This window comes from Anabrus simplex, chromosome 14 (genome assembly GCF_040414725.1).
Source record: "Anabrus simplex isolate iqAnaSimp1 chromosome 14, ASM4041472v1, whole genome shotgun sequence".
Taxonomy (NCBI): domain Eukaryota; kingdom Metazoa; phylum Arthropoda; class Insecta; order Orthoptera; family Tettigoniidae; genus Anabrus; species Anabrus simplex.
The window spans coordinates 61,462,312-61,487,718 of NC_090278.1; the positions used below are offsets into that span (position 1 = coordinate 61,462,312).

The 25,407-nt window shown below is 38.5% G+C and overlaps 1 protein-coding gene across 3 annotated transcripts in view; it reads left to right on the top strand.

Moving 5' to 3' along the window:
* Window positions 1–319: 319 nt before the first annotated feature.
* bel (ATP-dependent RNA helicase bel) overlaps window positions 320–25,407 on the top strand; it is a 173,206-nt gene continuing 148,118 nt past the window's right edge. For all 3 annotated transcript variants that reach the window (XM_067157812.2, XM_067157813.2, XM_067157814.2), the window contains exons 1-2: window positions 320–447; window positions 1,002–1,077. In XM_067157812.2, the coding sequence (XP_067013913.1) occupies window positions 403–447; window positions 1,002–1,077 (121 nt within the window). In that variant the 5' untranslated portion in view covers window positions 320–402. The remainder of the gene's footprint in view (window positions 448–1,001; window positions 1,078–25,407) is intronic.

Below are 25,407 nucleotides of genomic sequence, written 5' to 3' on the forward strand. Positions count from 1 at the left end.
CAATATATTACTATCGATTGCGTTACTCATCCGTACGAATGATTATAAAGAAGCTAGATGTATAATGTTACATATTTTCTCTACACATATACGACTTGATACGAATAATAGGAATAATTAATTTCAATTTAATATCATCATTGAATGAGATATGTTGAAATTTCAATGATTTGACTAAGAGAAGTGTTTTCAATTTCCCTACTTTCCCGCTATATGCTGCCATCTGTGCACATTTATGTGAAACTAGCACACGGAAAGAAGTCCCAAAAGAAATATGATCTAATCATCCTCGTCGATCTGTATTTGGCAAAATCAACGTCGTTATCCTTTGTGTGAGATCTTCTTGAAAAGACGACGCTTCAAAGAAGAGCTCTCTAAACAAACGTCTTGATTTGTAGTAATATGAGTAATGTACCCAACCAAAATGGATCAGGTCTAGAGCAGCAGGTAATGTAACTATTTTTATATTAACACTGCTTCTCGACATTTGTATTTCCTGAACGGCTTGAAGGGCTTGTATAGACCTGTCCGGTCGTAGGCCTAAAAAGCTCGGTTATCGATTTGTGTTTTCTGCATGCTGATTGCAATTTATGTTTTGTTTAGGCCACTGGGAGATTATATGTATGTTATGGTCTAGCTTCCAAATTCCTGAGGGTCGGTCCGTAATCTTGTTAATTTCTACAGTGCTAACTTATGCCTATACGTGTCGTATTAATGGCGGCTTATGAGCAAGTGTTGGTTGAAGTATGCTGAAATGACAAAAATGTGTATCGTCTTACAGTTCCCCGCTCATTCCCTTTCATAGTTACGGTAATGATGATCTCTTCAGTGTTATTATTCCTTATATGCTATGTTACTGGCAGTAGCCTGCCTTGTGTAATTATTATTGTGGCAAATGTCAGTTACAGTTCTGTCAGTCAGGTTCCTCTAATGCACTTCCTAAAGGGAGAAGGTAGAGTGGTTATTGTAACCTATTTTATAATGCTATCTCCTTTTTTCAGTTTGCTGGTCTGGACTTGCAGGGCGGTCGCCAGCAATCAACCGACCGCTACGTGCCCCCACATTTACGCAACAAAGGTTAGTATCGTTATGAATTTAGAATTTATAACATTTGTTTTGTGCAAGTACATACAAATCAGTATTGTAGATTTCAGCATGGCTATGTTCCATTGCTTTAGTTGAAATGATTGGTCAAATTCTTGTAGTTTTCATGTTTTTTTTTCTTTTTCCCTGGAGTTGGTTAATCTTGTATGAACTTCCTACTGCTGCTATCAGTGGAGATGCTGTCAACTATATGAATAGTTTCTTGTTATCAGTATAGAACATCCTTTTTTTAATGTAATTTGGTAATTTAAATCATCCATTGGTAGTTTTTGTGGCTAGTTATGCGATAATGTTTTCAGTACCCCTTTTTTTATTTTATATTTTACAACTGCCATTCAAGAAACAAGTTGTTTTGGAGATAATGATCACTTGCTGCAAGCATTTTTGATTGAATATCTTAAAGTTAATTAGGTGGTACTTCCTTACCCAGTTTGAGGCTGTAAAAATTTTTTAAATGATGTTTTAGAGTACCTGACGTAGCAGAGGAGAGATCCTTCCTGGACGCTTGCTTGTGACCATCCTGCCCACCCCAAAAGCTACTTTTATTTAAATAGTGTAATAAAACTGGAGATCGCCACCATTTTCTTTCTCCCTATTGGCTGGCATCAGTCAGCTGTGAAAGGCTTTGACGAAAATAATGTTATTCTTTCCGATAGGGTTCGCATGAAATGTAGCCACAGGGTTGCCACATTCGGCGAAAGAAGGCAATAGTGGTTGTTTGAAACTAGAAATGGCGTGTGCTGGATGTGATTTCAATATAAACTATATTTGTGTTTTGGGTACCGAGCAGGTTAAATTCAAGGATTATTTAAAATGCCACAGATTAATTAAGGCTTCTATTCTCGGTGGTTCGTGTGCTAGGGAGCTATAAGTGAAAGTTTCTGGCACCAAGCTACGTTTTACTTGCCCCTAAAGCACGTGTAACCAGACCTAACTTATCCAGATCAATGGTCTTGTCGCTAGCCGGGTTCTAACCGTCCAGACCAATGGTCTAACCTATCCAGTCCAATGGTCTTGTCCAGATCCTATCCTAACTGTCCGCATGGCAGGACCCAGTCCAGAGCAATTGTGTTTTCTCCTTTAGCTAATATATCTAGACCAATTGCGCTCTTAAAACAATAATCACCACCACCACTTCTGCGATGCTGCGACTCGTAGGTTGGAAGCCTTGTCTAGCTCGCTCTGATGTCAACCGAGCTGCGCCATGTTGTTTGTGTAACAGCTGTGACATAATCCGAGCCGTGCTAAGTTGTGCGGAGCCGTGCCGTGTTGGCTCGCACACGAACCAGGTACGGAACATTTACCGTTAATTACTTCATGGAAGTAAGGAGTCTCGTATATGGGAGTGGGTGCAAACTGATGCGAAAAATTCTTGAGTTTTTCTTCAGAGTGATTCATATATTGTCTCATTAAGTTTTTCTGTTCTGTTTTCTGTGCTGTTCATCTTCTGTTGTAAATAAACATGACAACAATTAATCTTGCATTGAAATAACTGATTTGCAGCTATTATCTAATTAATCCCTGATCCCTGTATAAGATTAACTGATTTTAAAGCACAATTAGGTAATGTCTGTACTTGAAAAAATCTGTTGAATTGAGCCTGTCTCAATTTTAATTACACTAATATAATTTGTAGAAACTGGGGTAGTTCTGACAAGCTGATTCTTATGCTTGAACTAGGCCAGTATTTGTAAGAGCGAAAGAGTGAAGCAGCTGATTTGAGAGTTGTTTGTGTGTGCTGGTCCAACTCTAACATATTTGAATAAATAAAGAAAAATTAGAATTCAATGGTAAAATAATATAATAACCAGTGATATTGATTCTCTGTAGTATATTCTGTTACTACACCAATCAATAAATAATCTAGAGCATACAGTGATTGTCCGACTCATTGGCTTGAACGGTCAGCGTACTGGCCTTCGGTTCAGAGGGTCCCGGGTTCGATTCCCGGCTGGGTCGGGGATTTTAATCTTAATTGGTTAATTCCAATGGCACGGGGGCTGGGTGTATGTGTTGTCTTCATCATCATTTCATCCTCATCGCGACGTGCAGGTCACCTACGGAGTCAACTCGAAAGACCTGCACCTGGCGAGCCGAACATGTCTTCGGACACTCCCGGCACTAAAAGCCATACGCCATTTCAGTAAGAATGTAAAGGAGAGGGCACTGAAATTGCTGGTAAGAACCTGGGTAGAGTACGGTTCATGTGTTCGGGACCTTGCTAGAATGTCCGGCTCCATGGCTAAATGGTTAGCCTGCTGGCCTTTGGTCACAGGGGTCCCGGGTTCGATTCCAGGCAGGGTCGGAAATTTTAACCATCATTGGTGAATTTCGCTGGCACGGGGGCTGGGTGTATGTGTCTTAATTTCATCCCCATCACGATGCACAGGTCGCCTACGGGGGTCAAATCAAGACTGCACCTGGCTAGCTGAACATGTCCTCGGACACTCCTGGCACTAAAAGCCTTATGCCATTTCGTTTTACCAGGATTACTTGATTAAAGTGGGAAGGATCCAAAGGAAAGCAGCTCAGTGTTTTTCTGGTGATTTCAGACAAGTGAGGAATGTTATGTTGTGAATTTTAGGCTGGGAAAACTTGGGAGTAGGAGATAAGCTGCTCCACTAAGTGGTATGTTCCAAGCTGTTCGTGGAGAAATGGCGTGGAATGACAGTAGTAGAGGAGAAAGCTTGATTTGAGGTTTTAAAAATAGGAAAGATCATAAAATTAAGTTGGCATTCTAGAGGACAAAAGAAATCTTGCGCGACAATATTCTGACGCCATGATACTTCTGAAATCTTTCAAAGTAGTTAATGGGGTATAAAACTAAGGAATATGGTCTATAAATTTCCAACTTCTTTGAAACTGTTTAAGAAAAGACTAGGTTAACACTTTATAGGTAATGTCACGTGGGCAACAGTCCTAAATGCAAATCAATGGCGATCATGATTTCCATGTAATGAGCGCTTGCCACTCTGGTAGGCTGGCTGAATATCCAATTAAGTTTCAAAAATTTACTATCGCTAGCTGTTTAAAGCATGCCTAGATTGAACACAGTACTCAGTACAGTAGGGTCCCGAAAACTTTCAGTAACTCTACACCTACAAAACTTTCTTCTCTGTTTTGCTTAATGGGTAAATCATGAAATTAGTCATATTTTATTTCTGTACTTTAATTGAGCCATGTGACTTACGTGCAGTCATTTTTAAAACATAACTGGAGTTTATAACTACATTTATGGTGACGAGAGACTTGTATGGGGAAATTCCTACCTATGTCCTCGGGTAGGAGCGCCTGAAGGTGGGACAGTGTGCATCATTTACTCTTTTACTGCATTCCTTTCAATTTTTGTGTGGCATTTCTGTGGATCAGATTTTCCATTGAAGAATGTATTTGAAAGATTGCATGTCGTGCTGTAGCTACAAATTTCTTTCAGTTTAACGTGTGGTGGATTGGATCTGCCATTTTGATGCGATTTGATTTTTCGACTAGTGTTGTCGGTTTACCAGTGAAAATGTGTGAGGAGAGGAAACAAAACAAGGCCGTTGTGGATTTGGAGCTGGATGTGTTAGATTGGATAAAGGGGGAAGTGTATAATTTTAACATTACATACATAATCATTATAGACTGTTATGCCTTTCAGCGTTCAGTCTGGAAGCCTCTGTGAATTTACTAAACGTTGCCACAATCCTCGATTTGCAACAAGTGTTGTGGCCTCATTTAGTTCTAATTTTAATATAACCTGAAATTAGTTTAACCTTCCACATGTCCGTAAAACTCAGCAATTTCGTAACTTAGGCATTCACAGTCTGCATTTGGTCAGTTTTTTGGGACTACTGTATTACCACACAGTTACACATCTTAAATTTTTGGTATGTAACTTATAGTCCTACTTAGTACAGAGGGTGTATTTCTTTGGTTACACTTTGCTGGCAGTAGTGGGGGGCTTGTTTAGGGAGAATAGTCTGCAAAAAGGATATGAAATGATATCTTAAATAGCAGAAATAAGAGATCCTTCCTTTTTACTTGCCAGGGTCCCATCAGCCTGCCCCTAGAAATATTAATAGATTAGGTCAGTCTGGTTAATGTGACCAATATCTGCATTCCTATTGGCCAGATCAGTTTCCTATTGTCTCCGATAGAGCTTTCATCATGTTTTGACACAGATCTGCCACATTCTGTAAAAGTAACAAAACTGTGAAGTTTGAAAGTATTGTGGCATGTGCCAGCTGTATCCACAACAAAAATATAGGCCTAAGTACAGGAGGAGTGAACTTTACCAATCTTTAAGCCAGATCAGTGGTCTTATCACTAGTCAATACTACTGCCAGTGATACTGGATGTATGTAGGCTGCTTTGTGGTTCTCTTATGGGTGCTTCCACTTTGCTTGTCCCAGACCTATTGTTTAATCAATACAGACTATGTGGTTCTGTCAGTAGCCACTAATCTAACCAAAACCAGACTAAGGGTCTTGTCATTAGCCACACCTAAATTGGCAGTCTTATGTGGCATGTTATTATGTTGTGCGAATTGCACCATATTGGGTTCTTTACCGGTCGTTTGCATCCCTGTTCATAAAGTTTTACACTTCTTTATATTGAACTAACACTTTGATAACTAAGTTACCATATAATCTCGAATACCACCCACATTCTTTTCCCCCAAATATTGGTTCTAAATCATGGGTGCGGTCCGTATTCAAGCCGTTCATTCTCGTAAATCTTCACTACCCGTCTTACTAATAAACTGTGTATAACTTTCATACAAGTTGTGTACACAGTTTATGTGAAATTTGTTACTAATAAATCGTGTATAAGCCTCCTGTATGTACGTCTGTTATAGTTATTCATTGAATTGCTTATACAGACCAGGACTCTTGTATAGGCGTTGTATAGCAGTGAGTAGCAGAAAAAGAAACGAGTGAGCGGTTTATTTTCGTGGTATTTGTCTACGGTAATATAATCATGGTGAAATATTTGACTTACCCATTTAACATTGAACACACATTGAAAGAATGGACGATAACGTTGATGATCTTCACAATATTTTAAACATAGAAGACATACAGCATTCAGAGGTTATGGTGACCAGACATCTTCGTAAAATAAAACTCTTTAAGGAGATGCACTGACAATGAATAACTATAAAAGAAATGATGGTTGGGCATATTTTTGTGTAATGATGTGTTACTGCTTAATAGACTTTTGAAATTGCGAGGTATTATACATTATATGCCTCTACAAAGATCTTTCTCAAATTTGAGTATGAAAGGGCCATATTCCTCGACATAAGAAATTGTATAACTTGAAAACTGTACGTAATATTATTTCCATACTTTGAATATGCAGAAATATGATGTATAAATGCCCAATAAAAATTTTTTTGACAAACCTTTCTTTTAAGCTACAAAACAGTTTTTCTTTTCTCCTGAAAAGTAAGGATTGTAGAATGTGTACCCTTTTCAACTCGCCAATTCAATTGTAATTGCTTATGTTTTCCGTACTATCCCAGTTAGGAGCTTTTGATCTTTTCTTAAGCTTTTCCATTTCTTTTTTGGCATTTACACAAGCAAGCTGAGGAAATGTTATCAATATAAGCCAGTTTCCAGCTGTCTCACTTTGTGTTGCCACTGCCTTTTCGATATGCCGTGTTACTGCGCGACTTTCCGGAAGAAAGTTTTGCTCGTAGATAACCAGCAGAAGCGATCATAAGGGCGGTGGACGTGCAAAATACGTCCGTGAACTGCAGGAAGAGATTCCTACGCCTTGGAATCAGTGGATATGTGCTGTATAGTAATACAATGCGTATACCACGTTTATTAGTAAGAAAAATATACAACGCTTATACAGGGTTTATTCACTGTATAACTATACAAGTGTTAAACAACTGTATAAGGACTTTTTATTAGACAGTACGTTTACATGGAGTATTGAAATAGATTTAAATAGTTACCATACTCAATATACCACATGTAAATGGGCATTCAGGTCTTATTGTGTTAGTTGCGTTCTAGAAAAAAGATATGGTTACAGTGGCATGTAAACACGAAATGTAAGATAATGAAATACGGTAAATCAAGGAATATGGCTAAATATGAAAGCTGCTGCGGATGCTCGATTGTTAGTTTAGCAAGTGTTGCTGGCATGCTGGGTGCACGAATAGCTGATCTCATCGTACTTTGCAAGAGTCGAGACCGTTGGTTACGGAACTCTACCTTGTTCACATTCGAGTTCCGTATCTGTCCCATGAAAGTGCATCTCGATAGTAAGCGATGGATTCAAAACAGCGTCTGCGGTCATTTACTGTGCGTAAGAAACTTAAAGTTGTAAGCGAAGCTGAAATATACGGGAATCGTGTATTCGCGATTGTGTAAGAAGAAAAAACTTCTAAGAAGTAATGGCTATCGTACAACATTCCATGGGCGGAGTACAGTGTTTTCGGAAATTGAAGAACGACTCCACAAATTTGTGATCGAAAAACGTGAGTCAGGATATGGTGTTTCTAGTGAAATATGTCAATTGAAAGCACTAGATATCTCAAAAGAACTCTGAACACAGGGTTTTACTCCGTGGATGGATCCGAAACATTTTTCGGAAAAAGGGACTGTGCCTTCGGAGATGTACGTCTATTTCACAATGTCTCCCTGGGGCGTATGAAGAAAAATGTAACGGCCTTTCAGCATAAACGGTCACTATTTCTTTGTAAAGACCCTACATCCTTTGTTCCGCTTCTGAGAATTGTTTGATTTTCTTATTGCAGCTGTGCATTACCTTCCTCAATATGAATTACTAAACTGCTCCAATCTCATGAAAGACAAATTCACAAGAGAAATAAAATATAACACTTGTAGTGATGGACTTTCACAGCTCGTTTTAGAAATATTTCTATAGTGACTTCAGGCAACATTGTCTCCAATCATTTACAGAAGTGCAAGCGATTTATAAAACTTGCTAAGAAACCTGTCAACTTCTGTGAAATCTTAACGGCAAAACCAAGAAAGTGGCGTAATTTTTATCTATGAAACGTGCAGCCTTAATGTTGCAACTATTTATTTATTTATTTATTTATTTATTTATTTATTTATTTATTTATTTACTTTTCATAAACCTTGGCATACTGGAATTGCATGTTCAGTTTAAAAAGGTACTGTAGAAATTACGATTTGCAAATATCGCTATGAGGTATGAGGGGATTTAAGATGAAAATACTTCATTTCTACCAACTGTGCGCATTTGAAGGTTGAGGAAGTAGGGAGCTTAACTCCGAACCTGGTGAATGATTGTCGAACAATTAGCTTGCCGACTACCATCAGCTGCTTATCTGCCAGCCATATTGTATTTCACAGGTGAAGGACCGAACTTAACAGAGTTGCTCCAAGTGGCTGCACATTGTCATGCGCTAGACATAAGTCCAACCTGCCCCTAGAAATTGGCATACTCTTCCTTATATAGCTAAATTAAATCAGACATAACAGTCTGTGATGTGCTGCCATTCCTGTTACTGCTATGGGCTTTTGGGCAGTTCTTATTGCCTCGGAGCCCACATCTCCACTGCTACCATATTCTCTGAAATTAATGAAACCTCAGGGTTCAGAAGTGACATCGTGGCAAGTGAAGGTTGTCGTTACACTCTGTGCGAGGTAAGGTGTAAGTCATAGTTGATTGTGTAAGAGACCTGCAACTGAAAATCACCAAAACTTGCTGTGTGTATATTTGTTTAAATACAGCTATGTTGCATTTGACACAACTCTCACTGATACATGTTACTCAGCAAGGCAGACTTTTACCAGTTGAGCACACAAGACAATGATTATTTTAGTTTTCAACACCCGTGTAACAGCTCAGCTCCAATTTTAATATCGTATGTGTAACAGCTCAGTCCAATTTTAATTGTACATGTACAGGGGTTTCTTATTAGGACTGCTCATTTTAGATTAAAACCAATGGTGTCCAGCTCCATGGCTAAATGGTTAGCGTGCTGGCCTTTGGTCACAGGTCCTGGATTTGATTCCAGGCAGGATCGGGAATTTTAACCCATCTATTAAGGGGCAATGCTCAGCGCAGTGCACTCTGCGATTTATCACTACGCCACCTTTTCCATGACCAGTTCAGTTGTTTGTATTGTGGACCTAAGGAAATTCATCTCGGATACCTGCAGCCTTGATGAGTCTTTCTTAGTGAAGGTGCAGGCTTCAGTAAATAGGTTAAGATTGGTATGAATTACTGATTTAACATCACCAGGTTTGATTTTGTTGGTACTTAGGGATCCCAGAGGAGTGTTCGTACTTCCTGGTAAAAGTGAGAGCTCTTCTGCACTCTATTTACCACCTCCTTTGTGGCTAGTGTATCACGAGATATTACACTGCCGAGATATGTAAAGCTTTCCACACTTTATAGTGGATGCTTTCCTAGCATGATATTCGTTGGTTGTCCCTCTCTGTTTATTGCCATCACTACTGTTTTGAGTTTGCTTATCTTGAGATTCAACTCCTGGAACTTAACCTTCCATTCATTGAGTCTCGATTGTAACTTCTTCCTCAGTTTCTCTCCAGATCATATCAGTGAAGGCATTGCATTTTGTTCACCAGAGGTTTTCTTATTCTATACACATATTTTCCAGCCCTTTCCACAGAATATTAAAGTCCAGGAATGAGAATTTAGTCTAGGTTGGAATATTACTGATGGATTATGTAGTATTTATCATTACTGGCAAACTGGCAGTGGATGTAGCTGGTGCTGTCCTTTGTGACTGAATTTCAAATAATTTTTTCAGATATAGATTTGTGTTCACTTGTGTTCATATTAAATATAGTACGCAAACCTTTTCTTGATCCCAAGTTCCCATTCAGCACTAAGGAGCTCAGGGATCAAGAAAAGATTCGCGTACTATAGATGTCACAGTGATTCAGTGGTAGTGTGATAGACTTAACGCTAGCTTGCAGGCTCGATCCTGTTCATGGTGGAAAAGTTTTGGAGCACTGGAAAAACTTGAGGTACTTGTCATAATTATTTGTGTGCTAGTTACTTGACAAATTTAATTCAGTTATATAATGTGTCCAGTTTAAATTATTCACTTCTGTAACGCATCTCTACCTTAGGCTGCAGTGCAGAATAGGTGGTGTATGGCCACGTTGTTGTGATTTCTACTACTGCATGACAAGACTGAAGATTCTGGAGTTGAATTGAACTTCCTTGAATTATTGCATTCATGCATGCATAAGGTTATATAATGTAAGCAATGTTATTATTATTATTAGTGGCTAATTATTAGTTCGTGGCGCAGTCTGGTGGTATTTGAAAGTGGTCAAATACATCGGCCTTGTGTCTGTAGATTTACTGGCACATAAAAGATCTGCGGGACTAAATTACGGCGCCTCAGTGTATCCAAAGACCATAAAAGTACTATAGTCGGTGAGATGTAAAACCAATAACATTATTAGTTAAAATTTTGATGTAGTGGAATATAAATGAAGTTTCAATTCAATTCCATATTGCTGTGAACAACACTTCAATAAATTTTCAGTACATAAAAATACATGTCCAAAAAATGGGCATGAGAAATTCTCTAAATAAACTTATACTAATTAATATATGGACAGGAAATATCGAGGCATATTTTGAAATAAGAAATATATGTAAAGGGGGTAGAATGGATTTATTGGTCCAAAACATAAGTACAGTTCATACTGAAATGAAATTCACAATAAAATTAGCAATCTCAACCCCAAAATCGGTTGTAAAAATTTGACTCGCACTAGATAAACAATAAATTCAAAGAAAACGAAAGCGGGCAACGGCCCGTAAAATGTTACTAAATCTATTTCCATGGAGATTTGATCCATGTTACAAATTGTGTAGCTGTGCCAGCTAAGCACCTAAGTTTATTTGCCCCAGGGCATTGATCTTAATCGTCTGTATTGTGTTCCGGAAATACTAATACCCTAATACAAAAATAACTATATTTATACTCCAACAGATTTGGATGCAAATAATAAAACACATTGGTGCAGGGTGGTTCCTAAACATTACCTCCAAAATAAAGCACCGATTCTACTGTATGAGTCCGCACTGATATGCAAATTTCACCATACAAAGGTGGCTTCCCAGCAAATTAGCTATTGAGCTAAATATCCCCAAATTTACACAACACGAGACACACAAAAACAAATAGGTACACTCACACAAATAGAACAAACCTGTTGATAAAAACACATACAGCCAAGCATATAAAATAATAAAGATATCGGGTATCAAACCCGAATTAGGCAAGCTTTGTACGCTTACGCCTAAAACAGACACAGTTGTCAATCTCTTGCTCCACGTGTGTAGGTCAATCAGCTGTTTAAAATGCAAAACATTATCTAACAGGTGCAAAGCTCTGGGAACACACAACGGAATCTCACAAATCCACTTGCACTTAACACAAGGGGAGCTAGTTAGCCTTTGGCTGTCAAATGGGCCAACGTGCTGGGGAACTTATACAGTGGGACAGGCCTTCTGCCTGCAATACGTTTCGTGAACGAAGAAACGTATTCTTTCACATATCTTCACTCAGCTGTTACTTTCTTAAGGAACTCATCAGCTGGCTAATTATTGCCTATACAAACATGGCTCCCAGCAATAATACAGCATTTCTTGCCTAATCACAAACATTTGGCCCCAAAATCATCCCTTTTGCACTTCAAGCCGTTCACTTTGCATATCCTTGGTTCAGTCCCATGATGTTCCTGAACTTGCCTTCCAAATGATCCTATTCTGACACAACGGTGGACATAGTCACTGCACATCTTGGAGTTACTGAAATTATCCGTCACATACATAGAACAACGTAACTAATCCACGTTGCTAATTATCTGAATATATTCCAACACATCGGGCATATAGCCTGTTTGATATTTTAAGGAACTCTATCTGAAATATCTCTATGATAAGTGACATAAAAGAAAAATAAGATACACTAATCAAGCAAAAAAAACCCCATCTATCATTATCCTATCATTACCCTTTCTCCCATGTAGCTAAATATGTACACTTAAAATAGGCTAAAAGCATGCACACCACCAGCCCTGACTAAATTTAACATCAAGTAAATTTGAACAAAAACAATTGCCACTCTGGTCGACTTTTAATCATTGAAATACTCAAACTAACCCTACTCTAGTGTATTAATATTTCCTAAAACATGTTTATGTGGACATTGGCACAGCTTTTGCAGCTTCTCGCCATTCACCACGAATCACATCTCCGCTGTGTCACAATCACCTTAGCCAATCGTGACAGCGGTCAGCAACGGTTGAGTGGTCCTGGTTTCGATTCCTTGTACAGCATCGTTGTCTTCTTCTCATTCCTGGAAAAGTCTGAAAGGATGCTTTGCATGCACGAATGCACAATATTGATCCTAATGATAGGCCATAATTTTCTTAGCCTACGCGCGAGTTTAGGTCCCGACTTGAGCGTCATTACGTTAAGGGCGTAAACCCGATCAACATTAGTCCTTTTTTGCTGCTCAAAATATACGGAACTCATGTGTGATATCTTACTTGCGAACACGTACCGACCTGATATTCTAATTATAGCGTTAATTGTACTTCTATTTCACTCGCAGGTCTCGAGTTATTATTCTCAGATTAATGAATATATGGAATCTGACCGGCACGAGACCGCACTCGGTATTTCAAAATATTTGATAAAGACCAAGATAGAGGTAACCTTTTAAAAGTACTGCTAGTCACAAAGCAAATTGTAAGTTCTAGAACGCACACATAGCGTGTAACTGACTTTGATATTCACAAAGAAAAATATCACCTCTCGTGGAGAACGACACTCACCACGTACAACTCACTGAAAATACTTCTGGCGAATGGGAGAGCTTCCCCCACCACGGGAGTTTAAATAGTCTTACAATTTGTCTGTTGCTCGAGGTGAATCCCCGGCTAACAGAGACAATGCCTGTTAATGGATTTCCAAACTCTAACTGCTTCACGTTCAAATGAGTTTTGTTATCAAAAGTGCTCACATAATCATTATCACTCAGAAGTGAATGATAAATCTGTTTCCATTTTCTCATTAATTCGGACCTGTGGAATTTTTAACTTGGTGGCGAATATCTCTGCTTGAATTCAAAGGATCCCAGTCCTGTGAAGAGGAAGTTGGTCAACCTTATTTAGTTGTGGAGTTCCCAACTTCCAAATTTTACCTCTCCCCACGCTCATATCGGTTCAATGTGAAAAGTAGAGTGGGGTCTGCATGCCTGGATACATAGCCAATGGTTCGATTTGAACTTGAAAAAGTTTGCTGTTAATGGAAAAGTGCTGGGTGTGCCTCGCCTATGTCGCAGCTCTTTTGACATCCTGCCTTCATTCCCAGCTCCTTGCATATACATAAAATAAAATATTTCCACAGTTTTATAAGTAAATAATTGAGGCATATACGATATGGCTCAATGGCAATAAAGTAAGTCTTCATTAACTGTTAAGTGCAATACTCTTTTTGAATAAGAAATCTACGTATGTGTGGAGAATATAGTACACAGCATGCGTAAAAGAACATTGTCGTTTTTCAGACATTTGAACAGGCTGACAAAACAATTTTTAATAAAATCAAAAACCTTAAAGTACAACTGGCGTGGTTTACATTGACATTAACGATACACATAGTAGGAAGTTGTTTAATGACAAAATTTAAAAAGTGATCTTCAGAGATGGACAAGGAAGAAAAAAGAAAACAGCCATGTAACAGAACAATTCCAGAAACAGAGATCAGAACGAATGAAACAGGGAAACTACGGAAAACAATCTTCAGGGCTGCCGATGATGCGTTTCGAATCTACGATCTCTAGAATGCAAGCTACATCTAAATGGCCCGTACAACACACTCAGTTACACATCACTATTTCTTCATCTTCCCTTCGTCGAAGCTGCCGTATTTATGAGTAGATTACACTCACTGTAACAACACTATAATCAAAGCTACACTTCTCCGTTCAGTGGCGTGTCAATATTATGATGAGATTTAATTTCCACCGAAATTTTTACTCTTATCTATGGGCAAGTCATGCTCATGCTTAGCCGTATTTGAGTAATGTGTAGGAAGACAAAGAGCTGATTGGCGTTGGATGCACGCACAGATGAATTTCATTGGTTGCGACCAGCAAAGAGTTGTATGAAAGATATTTCTGTTTCCATTTTCAAAGCAAAATTGAAACTTCAAGTGATGTCTAGTTAAACATCGACTGAACATTGTTTGTGCAATGGAAGATCGTGCTTGATTTAGACGTCGTTTAGGTAGACGTTGTCTAAGGCTTAAAACTAGTAATCATTTCTGCAATCGGCTCTTAAGTTTTTTAATTTTATTGCCTTATTAGTTAAGTACTATGATGGCCCAAAAGGGTTCAAACATGTACTGTATATTATTAAATAATATTTTGTATCAATCCTGAAGATTGGATATTAGCGTATTGAACTATGTAGAATAAAACCCACTTTTTAATTGAGGCTAGGAAAATATAACGTATGAGAACAAGCAACTGGTGAAAAGTGGGAACTCTTGCACAAGTAAGCCAGTTATTACATCTCAATATGATAGATCAACTGTTACATGTTAGTAGAAAAGAGATACAGGGGATTAGCAGATGATATTAAAGAATTTATCATCATCATTGTACAATTCCAGTTTCCCGGGTACTGTTAATGAGCCTCTTCCACTTCTTCCTGTCCATATACAACTTGTCATGGAGAACATTATCCACTGTTCATCCTCTGGTAACTAGATCAACCTTGATCATGCCCTCCGGGTTTTAAGTCTTCCTTCTGGTCTTTTCCCCTCCAGCTGTCTTTCCAAATTTATTCTGGCTGTTCTGGTAAGCTCCATCCTCATCACATGCCCGTACCACCGTAGTCTGGATGTGCCGATTCGGTGTAATATGGACGTCTTTATTCCAGGTTTCTTTCCTAACCTGCCGAGCTGAGTGGCTCAGACAGTTGAGGCGCTGGCCTTCTGACCCCAACTTGGCAGGTTCGATCCTGGCTCGGTCCGGTGGTATTTGAAGGTGCTCAAATACGTCAGCCTCGTTTCGGTAGATTTACTAGCACGTAAAAGAACTCCTGCTGGACAAAATTCCGGCACCTCGGCGTCTCCGAAAACCGTAAAATAGTAGTTAGTGGGACGTAAAGCAAATAACATTATTAAAATTCTTTCCTAACCTCCTCATTTCTTAACTTGTCCATCTTGGTCTACTGGATGGTGGATCTAAGAAATTTCATTTCTGCTGCTTGCAGTCTTGATGAATCTCTTTTTGTGAGGGTGCAAACTTTCAATACCATAGGTCAATATTGGTATGAAATAGCTGTTAAACATCATCAGTTTGGCCAGTTGCAGAATTGTCATCCCATAAGTGTTCTTACTTGTTGGCAGAATTCTGATCCCTTTTGCACTGTGTTTGTAATTTCCTTTCTGACCAAATTATCACTGGAGATTACACTTCCAAGGTAAGGAAAACTATCCACACATTCTAGCTGGTGGTTTCCTAGTTTTTCACTTGCTGGATGCCCTTCTCTGTTGACTGCCATCATCACTGTCTTGGTCTCACTGATATTGAGATTATATTCCTGGAACTGGGATTTCCATACGTTTACTCTGGCCTGTACGTTCTCTTCTGTTTCACCCATATTCTAATATCAGCAGCAAAGGCCACTACATTTAGTTCACTTAACTTTTCCTTGACGTTCATTATGTTGTCCATAACAGTGATGAACAGTAGTGGGGACAGTGCACTTCCTTGCTGAACTTCACTCTTGGTCTCAATCCATGTTGATCGACCTTCCCCAATTTGTACATCTAAATAGCAGGGTTTAAAAAAAAAAAATCTCATACATGGTATTTAGCCCCAATGGATAGAGCAGTAATAACTGTCCCAGAATGTGTTAAAACCTGACCGTCGCCATGTTTGAAGATATGTGGTAATAGAACTAAGGCTGCCAACATGCTCATTTGTCCCTATTCATCAGGAAGGTAATGAAGATAATTGGAAATAAAAACGTAAATGAAAGAGCGCATAAAGAATTACGGAAAAGGTAATCATAAGGTGGGGGGCTAAAAGCCCTAATGTCAAGAGTTGGAAGAAAACGTGATGGTTACAATGTCCTAAACTTCTAAAAAATTAACACACCGACAGACTAAAGTTAGGAAGATAGGAAAAAGTTAGTTGAGATGTACTTTGTTTCTTCTGCTCTTACTACTGAGCTCCATTATATGGCATAACACAAATAAATGATGTGAAACTTAAGTTTATTTCAGAAGCCTGACAGATCAAAGGAAATGCCTACTCGTGAGTTGGCTGCTTCCTGCCCTCCATCGTTGCTATATGACTTGTCTGAGTCGGTGTAATCTATAATCAGTAGCAAAGAATGTCAACTCGAGATTCTGTGTACAAACTATCAAACGTGTATTATTTGGAAAAAAATTGACTGAGACATCAGGGTGTCCTTTTAAAAATTTGTTTTATGAGTAGGATAATCTGACATCACTGTTTAGTATGATTTTAGGGCCTACATGAATCAGGAGTGCTTTGCTTTTTTACTTCTGTAATAAGATGAGAATCTGTTAAGTAAAAGTAATAATTACATAATATTTTGTGGATATTAGGTAGTGTTATAATAATGCTGACATGTTGGTCTTGCAACCAAGACAGTCTTCAGGGCAATGTACTGTAGATTGAAAACCGTTAATGGCAATTATCACTCCATAGTAAGTGGACTAAAGATAGAAATACCTTCTTAGAAATGTAATTCATTCCAGGGCCATCAGATTCAAGGAGGAAGGTGTTAGACTTAACTATACCCCTGTGGGTGAGGGACGCAGATGAATACACCCACAGTATCCCCTGCCTGATGTAAGAGGCAACTAAAAGGGGCAACCAAGGGATGATTGAATTAGAACTATGAAACTACTTGTGATTAGTACAATCACTCGGGGAATGCCTTGGGTCGCCTTTACTTGCAAGTAGTACCACTATGTTAGGTACACAATAGGTTTGTGATTAGTAGCAGCAGAGAGCGGTTCAATGTGGGTTTCCAATACCTGTGATCAGTACCACTATATGTGGGTCTGGGCGTTGCCTGTGATTTGTACCCACTATGTGAGGAACACCATGGGATGGTATGAGTCCCTGTGAATAGTACACCTATGCGAGGTGCACCATGGGTTCGCATTGCCTATAAGTGGCACCATTTTGTTAGAAACCCCATACGTCCGCGTTACCTGTATGACTTACCGTACTTGTGAGTAGTGCCGTAATGTTTGGAACACCGTGAGTTTACGCTACCTTTGATTAGTCAATTAGAAATAGGAAAGGACTTCCACCTATCAACTTACTTATTGCACTTATTATGCTATAGTACTGGTTTTGACTGCCTACATAGGATCATCTTCAGCTGAACAATACATTCACATATAGATCATGAAGCTATGATTAAGATTACATTGTCTGGGGAATGACATGATAAATATTTGGTCACGTCCAAATGGGACATGTCAAAACGGGATCTGGCGTGTATGGCACTATGTGTGACAATGCAATTGTACGTCTATAATGATATGCTTTAGGTCTTAAAATTAGTTTATAAAATGCTATCTCCACTTAAAACTAACTTATAAGTATTTAAGATAAAAACAATATATGTAGGAACACTTCATGCACATGAACGTTCGTGTCTTGTGTGTTGTTCAGTTCATCGGTTGACTTCTTTGTTCAAGTCTTATTTACATAGTTGTACACTTGGTTGATGTTTTTGGAGCTTGAATGATACGATTTGCTTGTAAAATTATCACGTATGTATAAAGATTTTGTCTTCATGTATATACATAGAATAAAACACTTTCCAAGTTAGTGCCAGCTCACATATCAAACGCAACTCAACCACACCATTAACAATAACATCACTGCACAGATACAGATGGAAAAGGAGCCACTACTTTGAATCCATTGCCACTCAAATTTTACGGATGTCACAGGACAACATGATTCAATCTATATATATAAAATAAGAGTTTCGTCTGTACATTGCTCAGAATTTGAAAAAAGTGGTATTTCTGTATCAGTCATGTCCACAGTAACAAGGAAATGCATTTTTTACTTTTCCGTAATTTCTGTCTGTATGTATGTACACGCATCACGAGAAAACGGTAGAAGAGAACTTCATGAAAATCGGTATGTAAAGTCGGGGGATGAACCACTACAATCTAGGCTATAAATTATTTTATTCGCGCTGAGTGAAATGGTAGTTTAGGGGAAAAGGCCTAAAATTCAATTCTCGAATATTTATATTATTAGTGGCCCTATCGATAAATATTACATAACTAAAGTTACATAGAATTAAATTTCCGATCATTTATGTGTTATACATTTTTACCGTACCGGCTGCGATAACCGAGATATTCATGAATTTCGATTTTTGTTGCTAAGTCCACATCAACGCCGAGCCATGAGAAAATGAACAGAATTTAATCAAAATCGATATATAGAGTCGAGGAAGAAGAAATTATAGCCTAAGCTATAAACAATTTTACTGACCCAGGATTAAATTATAATTTAGGGGTAGCACGTTAAATTTTAATATTTAAATAGCCTACCTCTGTTATTGGTCCTATAGAAAAGTACTGCATAACAAAAGTTATAGAGAATACAACTTCCTATCATTTATGTTTTATTCAGTTTTACCGTACTGACTACGATAAGAGTACCGTAGTATTTCAGAGTCAGAAGGAAACTAAATGTGAAGGCCTACAATATCGAAAGCGCATAACATTGATCAACAATAACATTACATTGACCATTGTTTGTTGTGATGTTCTTTGTTTGTTACGGTGCCACTCAACTCCAATTGATGGGATTATTGTTGCGTACCGAGTTAAATTCTACATTCATTTTATTCCAAATTAGCAGTGAAGAGGGGTTTTCTCTTCTGGCTTGGAGGAAAAATTTGCCTCCAAGTCAGATTTTTCCGCCGCCAATGTAGTGAAATGAGATTTCCCGACTCATCGGGTATTCCTAGGAAACAGATTAGTGAATGGACAGAGATTTGCACTGGGACTCTCCACTATTCGACCCCCAACCCCCCGCCGAAAAAAGACAGATTTCAAGGATGACGGCTGTCTGCGGCTTGGTCTTTCCAGCTCCGGAACTTTGGACTGTTAAATCGGCAGCATAGTACTCTTTGTTAAAAGTGAGAAAATGCGTGGTTTTTAATTTGATCTTGTATTTCATATTGCTTTAAATCGTGCCGTTTCTACCGACGTCTTTGTAATGACCTATGTTCATTTCACTTGGGAAAACCACTATGACAGTCTTTGTGAGGATGTTAAAAAAGTGGAGAGTGAGTGTCTGCCATTATAATGAAAACTTCCCAACATGATTGTGACTGATGATAGGCAAGCAGGCCTACCATAACAATGAAAATTCCCTAACCCAGTCTTCAAATGAGAAAAGACGTTTGGTGACTTCCCCGCCGTGTTTCTAGGGCAACGTTAGGAGCTATGCAATATAATACAATCTTGCTCACAAGGTGTACACTACCTAATCTAGAATTCCGTAGCGAAGCACAGGTACTTCAGCTAGTTTTAACATAAAGCAACAAGATTCAACTTACAGCAGAGCGGAATATACATATTTTATCCTAATTGTATCCATACACCTGGCACTTTTTTTTTTTTTGGTAACTTCTTGAATCTGGTGTGCCATCTTTTCACCTGGGGTGCCAGCAAACTCTGTTGTCTTACGCTGTGAATTTACAATAGATGCCATTTTACCCATTTTATCCCTTGATATTCCAGTAGACTGCGAGCAGCTTATCCACAAGCAAAGCAGCTGGTTGGTATGCACTAAGACACAAGGAACAGTCAGGGTGAATCTGTTTTGGAGCCTGCAGCCACACACCACCTTCCAACAGTTGACCCTCTAATGCCAGTTTATTAATCATAATTTGATCACTTTATCATATCTTCAACTCTTGCTGGTGTATTAATGGAATACTATTCCAGTAGCATTTATTGTGCTGGCTTTCCCGTAATTGATCAGTTCTTCCCATAATGTGCTTTTGGGCCTTTACATCGTCACTACCATAACGGTTAGCTGTCATCCTTGGGGGCCAGGGTTCAATTTCTGGTACTGCCAAAGATTTAAGAGGGGCAGGAGGGTTGGTATGTGGTTAAAATGGTACATGCAGTTCACCTCCTTTGGGGGTATGCCAAAAAGAGCTGCATCATCTCAGGAAGAAGACACAGGTTTACTTTAATATTTCTATTTTGTTTCTTGGGCGCAGCATATCTGTTGTAAGTTTGCTTATGACCTTGCATAGCTCACCACTGCATCTTGTCATTGTGCTAACATTCTAAGTTGCTACTTGGGGTGTTGGGAATGCTTTCCAAGTTATTTTCTCTTATAATTTGTGATATTTGTCCGTTGACAGGAATGCCCCAGGGTTTGTATCTTCGCTAAGGCATAAAGATACCAATATTTTCGTAGGTGTTTCATGAGTAGTGTAAAATAGTTTTTATTTTACGGTCAATTATCGCCTGACGCCTAGGCCTTGTTGCAAGACCAGAGTGCTACCATTCACCATAAATCAGCCCTGTCCAACGCGGCACCCGAGGTGCCATTTTATGGCGCCCTTTGCAATTAATTTCCAAATTAAATTTTACTTAATATTTGAAAACAATACTTTTGCATTTCAATAAATATTCTTACCTTTCTTTTAAAAATACCGTCCTCAAAGTCAGGAATTTGTTTTATCCGTACCTCCAAATACACAAAGAGCTTTGAGTAAGCCATAAATGCGATATAGGCCTGACTGACTCGTGTCCGCAGTTAGTGAATAGATAGAAGAAAGGTTCAGAAAGAGAGCTATTCGACATGTACGTAGTTGCGACAAAGGGGAATCCTCCACAAACCTCACTGTGGGGGGTCTAGCGTCAGGTATAAGGCCCTCTCTACTCACGGAGCCAAATATAGCCCCATATTTATTATGCCAAACAGAACTGCTTCCTTATGATTCACTTGATTGCAATGCCATAAACTACCCACCATGACAGAGTTTCACCACGACGACAATGGGACACCCAATTTGCCCACAAAGTAACTTTAATCCCAATAAAGCTGTGCCGTAAACAATGATTTATGAGTCTTGCAATTGGAATGTTCCCAGTTCCTAGCTTTCAGGCGAACATTCAGTATTACTTGTGCGCTGTCCGACTCGTTGGCTGAATGGTCATCGTACTCGCCTTCGGTTCAGAGGGTCCCGGGTTCAATTCCCGGCCGGGTCGGGGATGTTAACCTTAATTGGTTAATTCCAATAGCCCGGAGGCTGGGGGTTTGTGCTGTCCTCAACATCCCTGCAACTCACACACCACACATAACACGATCCTCCACCACAATAACACACAGTTACATACAAATGGCAGATGCCACCGACCCTTATCGGAGGGTCTGCCTTACAAGGGCTGCACTCGGCTAGAAATAACTACACGAAATTATTAGTATTACTTGTGAGCTTATGCAGGGCTTATGGAATACGTTTTGAGTGCCTTGTGTTGTGATAAGTTGTACATTCAACATGTTTCGTGTGCTTTTTTTTGTTACTATTTAAACTAAATTATTCAGTTTATAATCAATTATATTTCATTAAACACAACTCTTCTTAACATGGCTAAAAGCCAAAGAAATTATAACTTTAACAGTGAATGGGAGGACCAGTATTACTTTATTGAAAACAAAGGGAAGTCTGTGTTTGTGTAATGCTAGCGTGTCTGTTCCTAAAAGAAGTAATGTATAGCGACATTTTTTTGACTAATTGCAAAAAATTTGACTGAATTTCCTGTTAATTCTGAACTAAGAAAACACAAAGTGAAAGACCTAAAATCTAAATTAGCATTGCAACAATGTGCGTTTAAGAAGCCAATTGAGCATACGCGTAACGTGACAATAGCTTCTTACAAAGTTTGTTACGTCCTAGCTAAAAGGGAAAAAAAAAGCTTGCAGTGATGGGGAAGTAGTGAAAGAAGCTATGCTAAATGCTGCTGAATCTCTGTTAGAATCTCTCAAAGATAAATCTGAATTGATATCTTCAATCAAAGGACTTCAGTTGTCTCACCAAACTGTTGCTAGGCGAGTTGAAAAGATTTCTAATAATATGGAATCTCAGTTACATCAGGATTTGAAATCGTGTGAACATTTTTCACTCCAGTTTGATGAATGTGCTGATATGTCTGACACTGCTGCGTTGTGTGTATTTGCTAGAATGGTTTTTAATGATTTTACAGTAAAGGAAGTATTTGTCAAGCTATTGCCACTTCATGGACGTACTCGGGGAGAAGACATATTTAATGTTTTCGTTAAATTCACCAAAGAGAGTTCTTTCTGTTTGTTTGCGCTAAGGATGAATCATTTCCAAAATATCTTTCTTATTATTCTATTATTCACCAAGAAGCTTTATGCGCAAAGGTTTTAAAGTTCGATCATGTCATGAAAATTGTAACTTATGTCGTGAATTATATAAGATCGTCATCTACTCAGCATCGATTGTTCAGAAATATTTTAACTATGTCAGATTCGGAGTATGGTGACGTCATCCTTCATGCATATGAATAGTAACACAGTAAGGTTTCCACCTATTCAGTACTAATATGTATTTACAATGTTATAAATTACATGGAACTAGTTTCGACCCGCCTAGGGGTCATCATCAGCCATATTAAAGCATACATAAGTATTTTGTCGAATCCTAAAAACATGTTATTTTTAACTGTAATAATCGTATGGATTTTATAATTTATAAAGTGAAGTTTGGTAATGAGATGAGAAATGTTAGTATGGTACAGGTGAGTAGTAAATAATAATATATATACAAACAAGTTTGGAACAAAGTACTAGTGGGGTGTTTAGAGTTGTAAAATATAACCTCGTGGATGTCAGTAGTCCTCGTACTAAAGAAACGATGTAAAATGACACATATAAACATATATACAAGTATGTACAAAGTCTGGAGAGTAAAGAGTGATACTCTTTTAATGTTGAGTTGGCTTGACACTGATCACTTAAGCGGAGAAATTAGGTATTTGGTGTATTAAAGCTGTGTTGGTCAGTTGCGTTGTTGGTTGTTGGACGTGAAGTTGTTTTTGAATTTCTGGTTGAGAAGAAGGTGGAAACTGCGCGTGGATATATTGATTCTCAGTTCTTAGCGGAAACCAAATTGGACCTGTTTAAATGGAGAAAGTCAGTAAAAACAAAAATGGAGATAGGAAAAGGTTAACATAAAGTGAAAGGACGCTTACCTCGCGCTGCGGTGTGTGTAGTATAGCTGATGGTGTGCGATTGGTGGCGGGGAGAGAAGTGTGGGCAGAGAGGAGGGCAGGCGCGTGCGGGTTAGGAGGGGGTTAGGAAGAGTGGGGGTGGCTTGGGGTGAGGTGGGGGTGGGGAGCTTTTAAGGCGGGGCTGAAGGGTGCGGGAAAAAGGGTAATTGTCTCGGAAAAGTACCTTTGATTAGACTTAGGATTGAGTTTTGGTTGGCTGCATTATTGTTTCTGAGGAAAGTGATGAATAGATCGAAGAGTATGTTGGGTTTCTCTGAAATTTCATTGAGATTGTGACTGGCATTGAAGTATTGGTCTAGGTGTATGTAGTAATTTTCCATTATGTTGAGTAAAGGGCCCTTGTTTGCTAATTCGAGGATGTCCATGTCCTGTTCGATATTGGTGAAATTATGGTTATAATCATGCATGTGTTGGCCGATGGCTGAAAACCTGTTGTATTTTATTGCATTAGTGTGTTCGTGGTATCTGGTATTGAAGTTTCTACCGGTTTGTCCGATGTAGGATTTTTCACAGGTGTTGCATTTGATCCTGTAAACTCCTGATTTTACAAAACTGCTGGTCTTGTTGATGTGTGAAGTATTGTGTAAGACGTTCGTGTTCTTATTGTTGGTTTTGAAGGCTATTTTAACGCCTTGTTTCTTGAAGGTATTGGTTAACTTGTAGATATCATTGTTGAACGTGAAGGTGGAGAATGTTAGAGGTTTAGTCACTTCTTTTTTGAGGGTAGTTTTAGGGCGATGTTTTTGTTTATTGATTATCCTTTCTATAAAATGATTGCTGAAGCCGTTGTATTTTGCAATTCCGCGAATTGTGTTAAGTTCGTTCTTTAGATCTTTCTTGGACATAGGTATGCTGAAGGCTCGGTGAACTAGGTTGTTGTATGTGGCTCGTTTGTGGGACTGGGGGTGCACTGAATCTTGGCGAATGGTGGAGGCTGTTTGAGTAGGTTTTCTGAATATTTTATAACTGAAAGAATCTGAGTTTCTAGTGATAGTTAAATCTAGGAAGTTGATTTTTTGATTTGATTCGGATTCTAGTGTGAATTTGATATGAGAATCAATAGTGTTGAGTTTTAAGAGGGTGGTGGAGGCATTAATTGATTGCTCATTCATGATTACGAAGACATCGTCAACATATCTGGCCCAAAAGAGAATGTTTTCAAATTCATTGTCAATTTTGGTGTGTTCGAGGAAGTCCAGGTATATTTCTGCTAAGATGCCTGAGGCCGGTGATCCCATTGCCAAACCATCTTGTTGATATATAACATTGTCGAAAGTGAAGAAGTTGTTGTTGATGATTAGTTTTAATACTGTGATAAAGTCTTGTGTCTCTAGTTTGCTTAAGTGGCTGTTTTTGTTTAAATTGTTTTTAATTATTGGAATTAATTTTGATACTTGTATGCTTGGGTACATGTTTACAATATCGAAATTTCAATTTCAATTTCAATTTGCAACCGGATTACTCCATCCACTCTTTCGATATTGTAAACATGTACCCAAGCATACAAGTATCAAAATTAATTCCAATAATTAAAAACAATTTAAACAAAAACAGCCACTTAAGCAAACTAGAGACACAAGACTTTATCACAGTATTAAAACTAATCATCAACAACAACTTCTTCACTTTCGACAATGTTATATATCAACAAGATGGTTTGGCAATGGGATCACCGGCCTCAGGCATCTTAGCAGAAATATACCTGGACTTCCTCGAACACACCAAAATTGACAATGAATTTGAAAACATTCTCTTTTGGGCCAGATATGTTGACGATGTCTTCGTAATCATGAATGAGCAATCAATTAATGCCTCCACCACCCTCTTAAAACTCAACACTATTGATTCTCATATCAAATTCACACTAGAATCCGAATCAAATCAAAAAATCAACTTCCTAGATTTAACTATCACTAGAAACTCAGATTCTTTCAGTTATAAAAT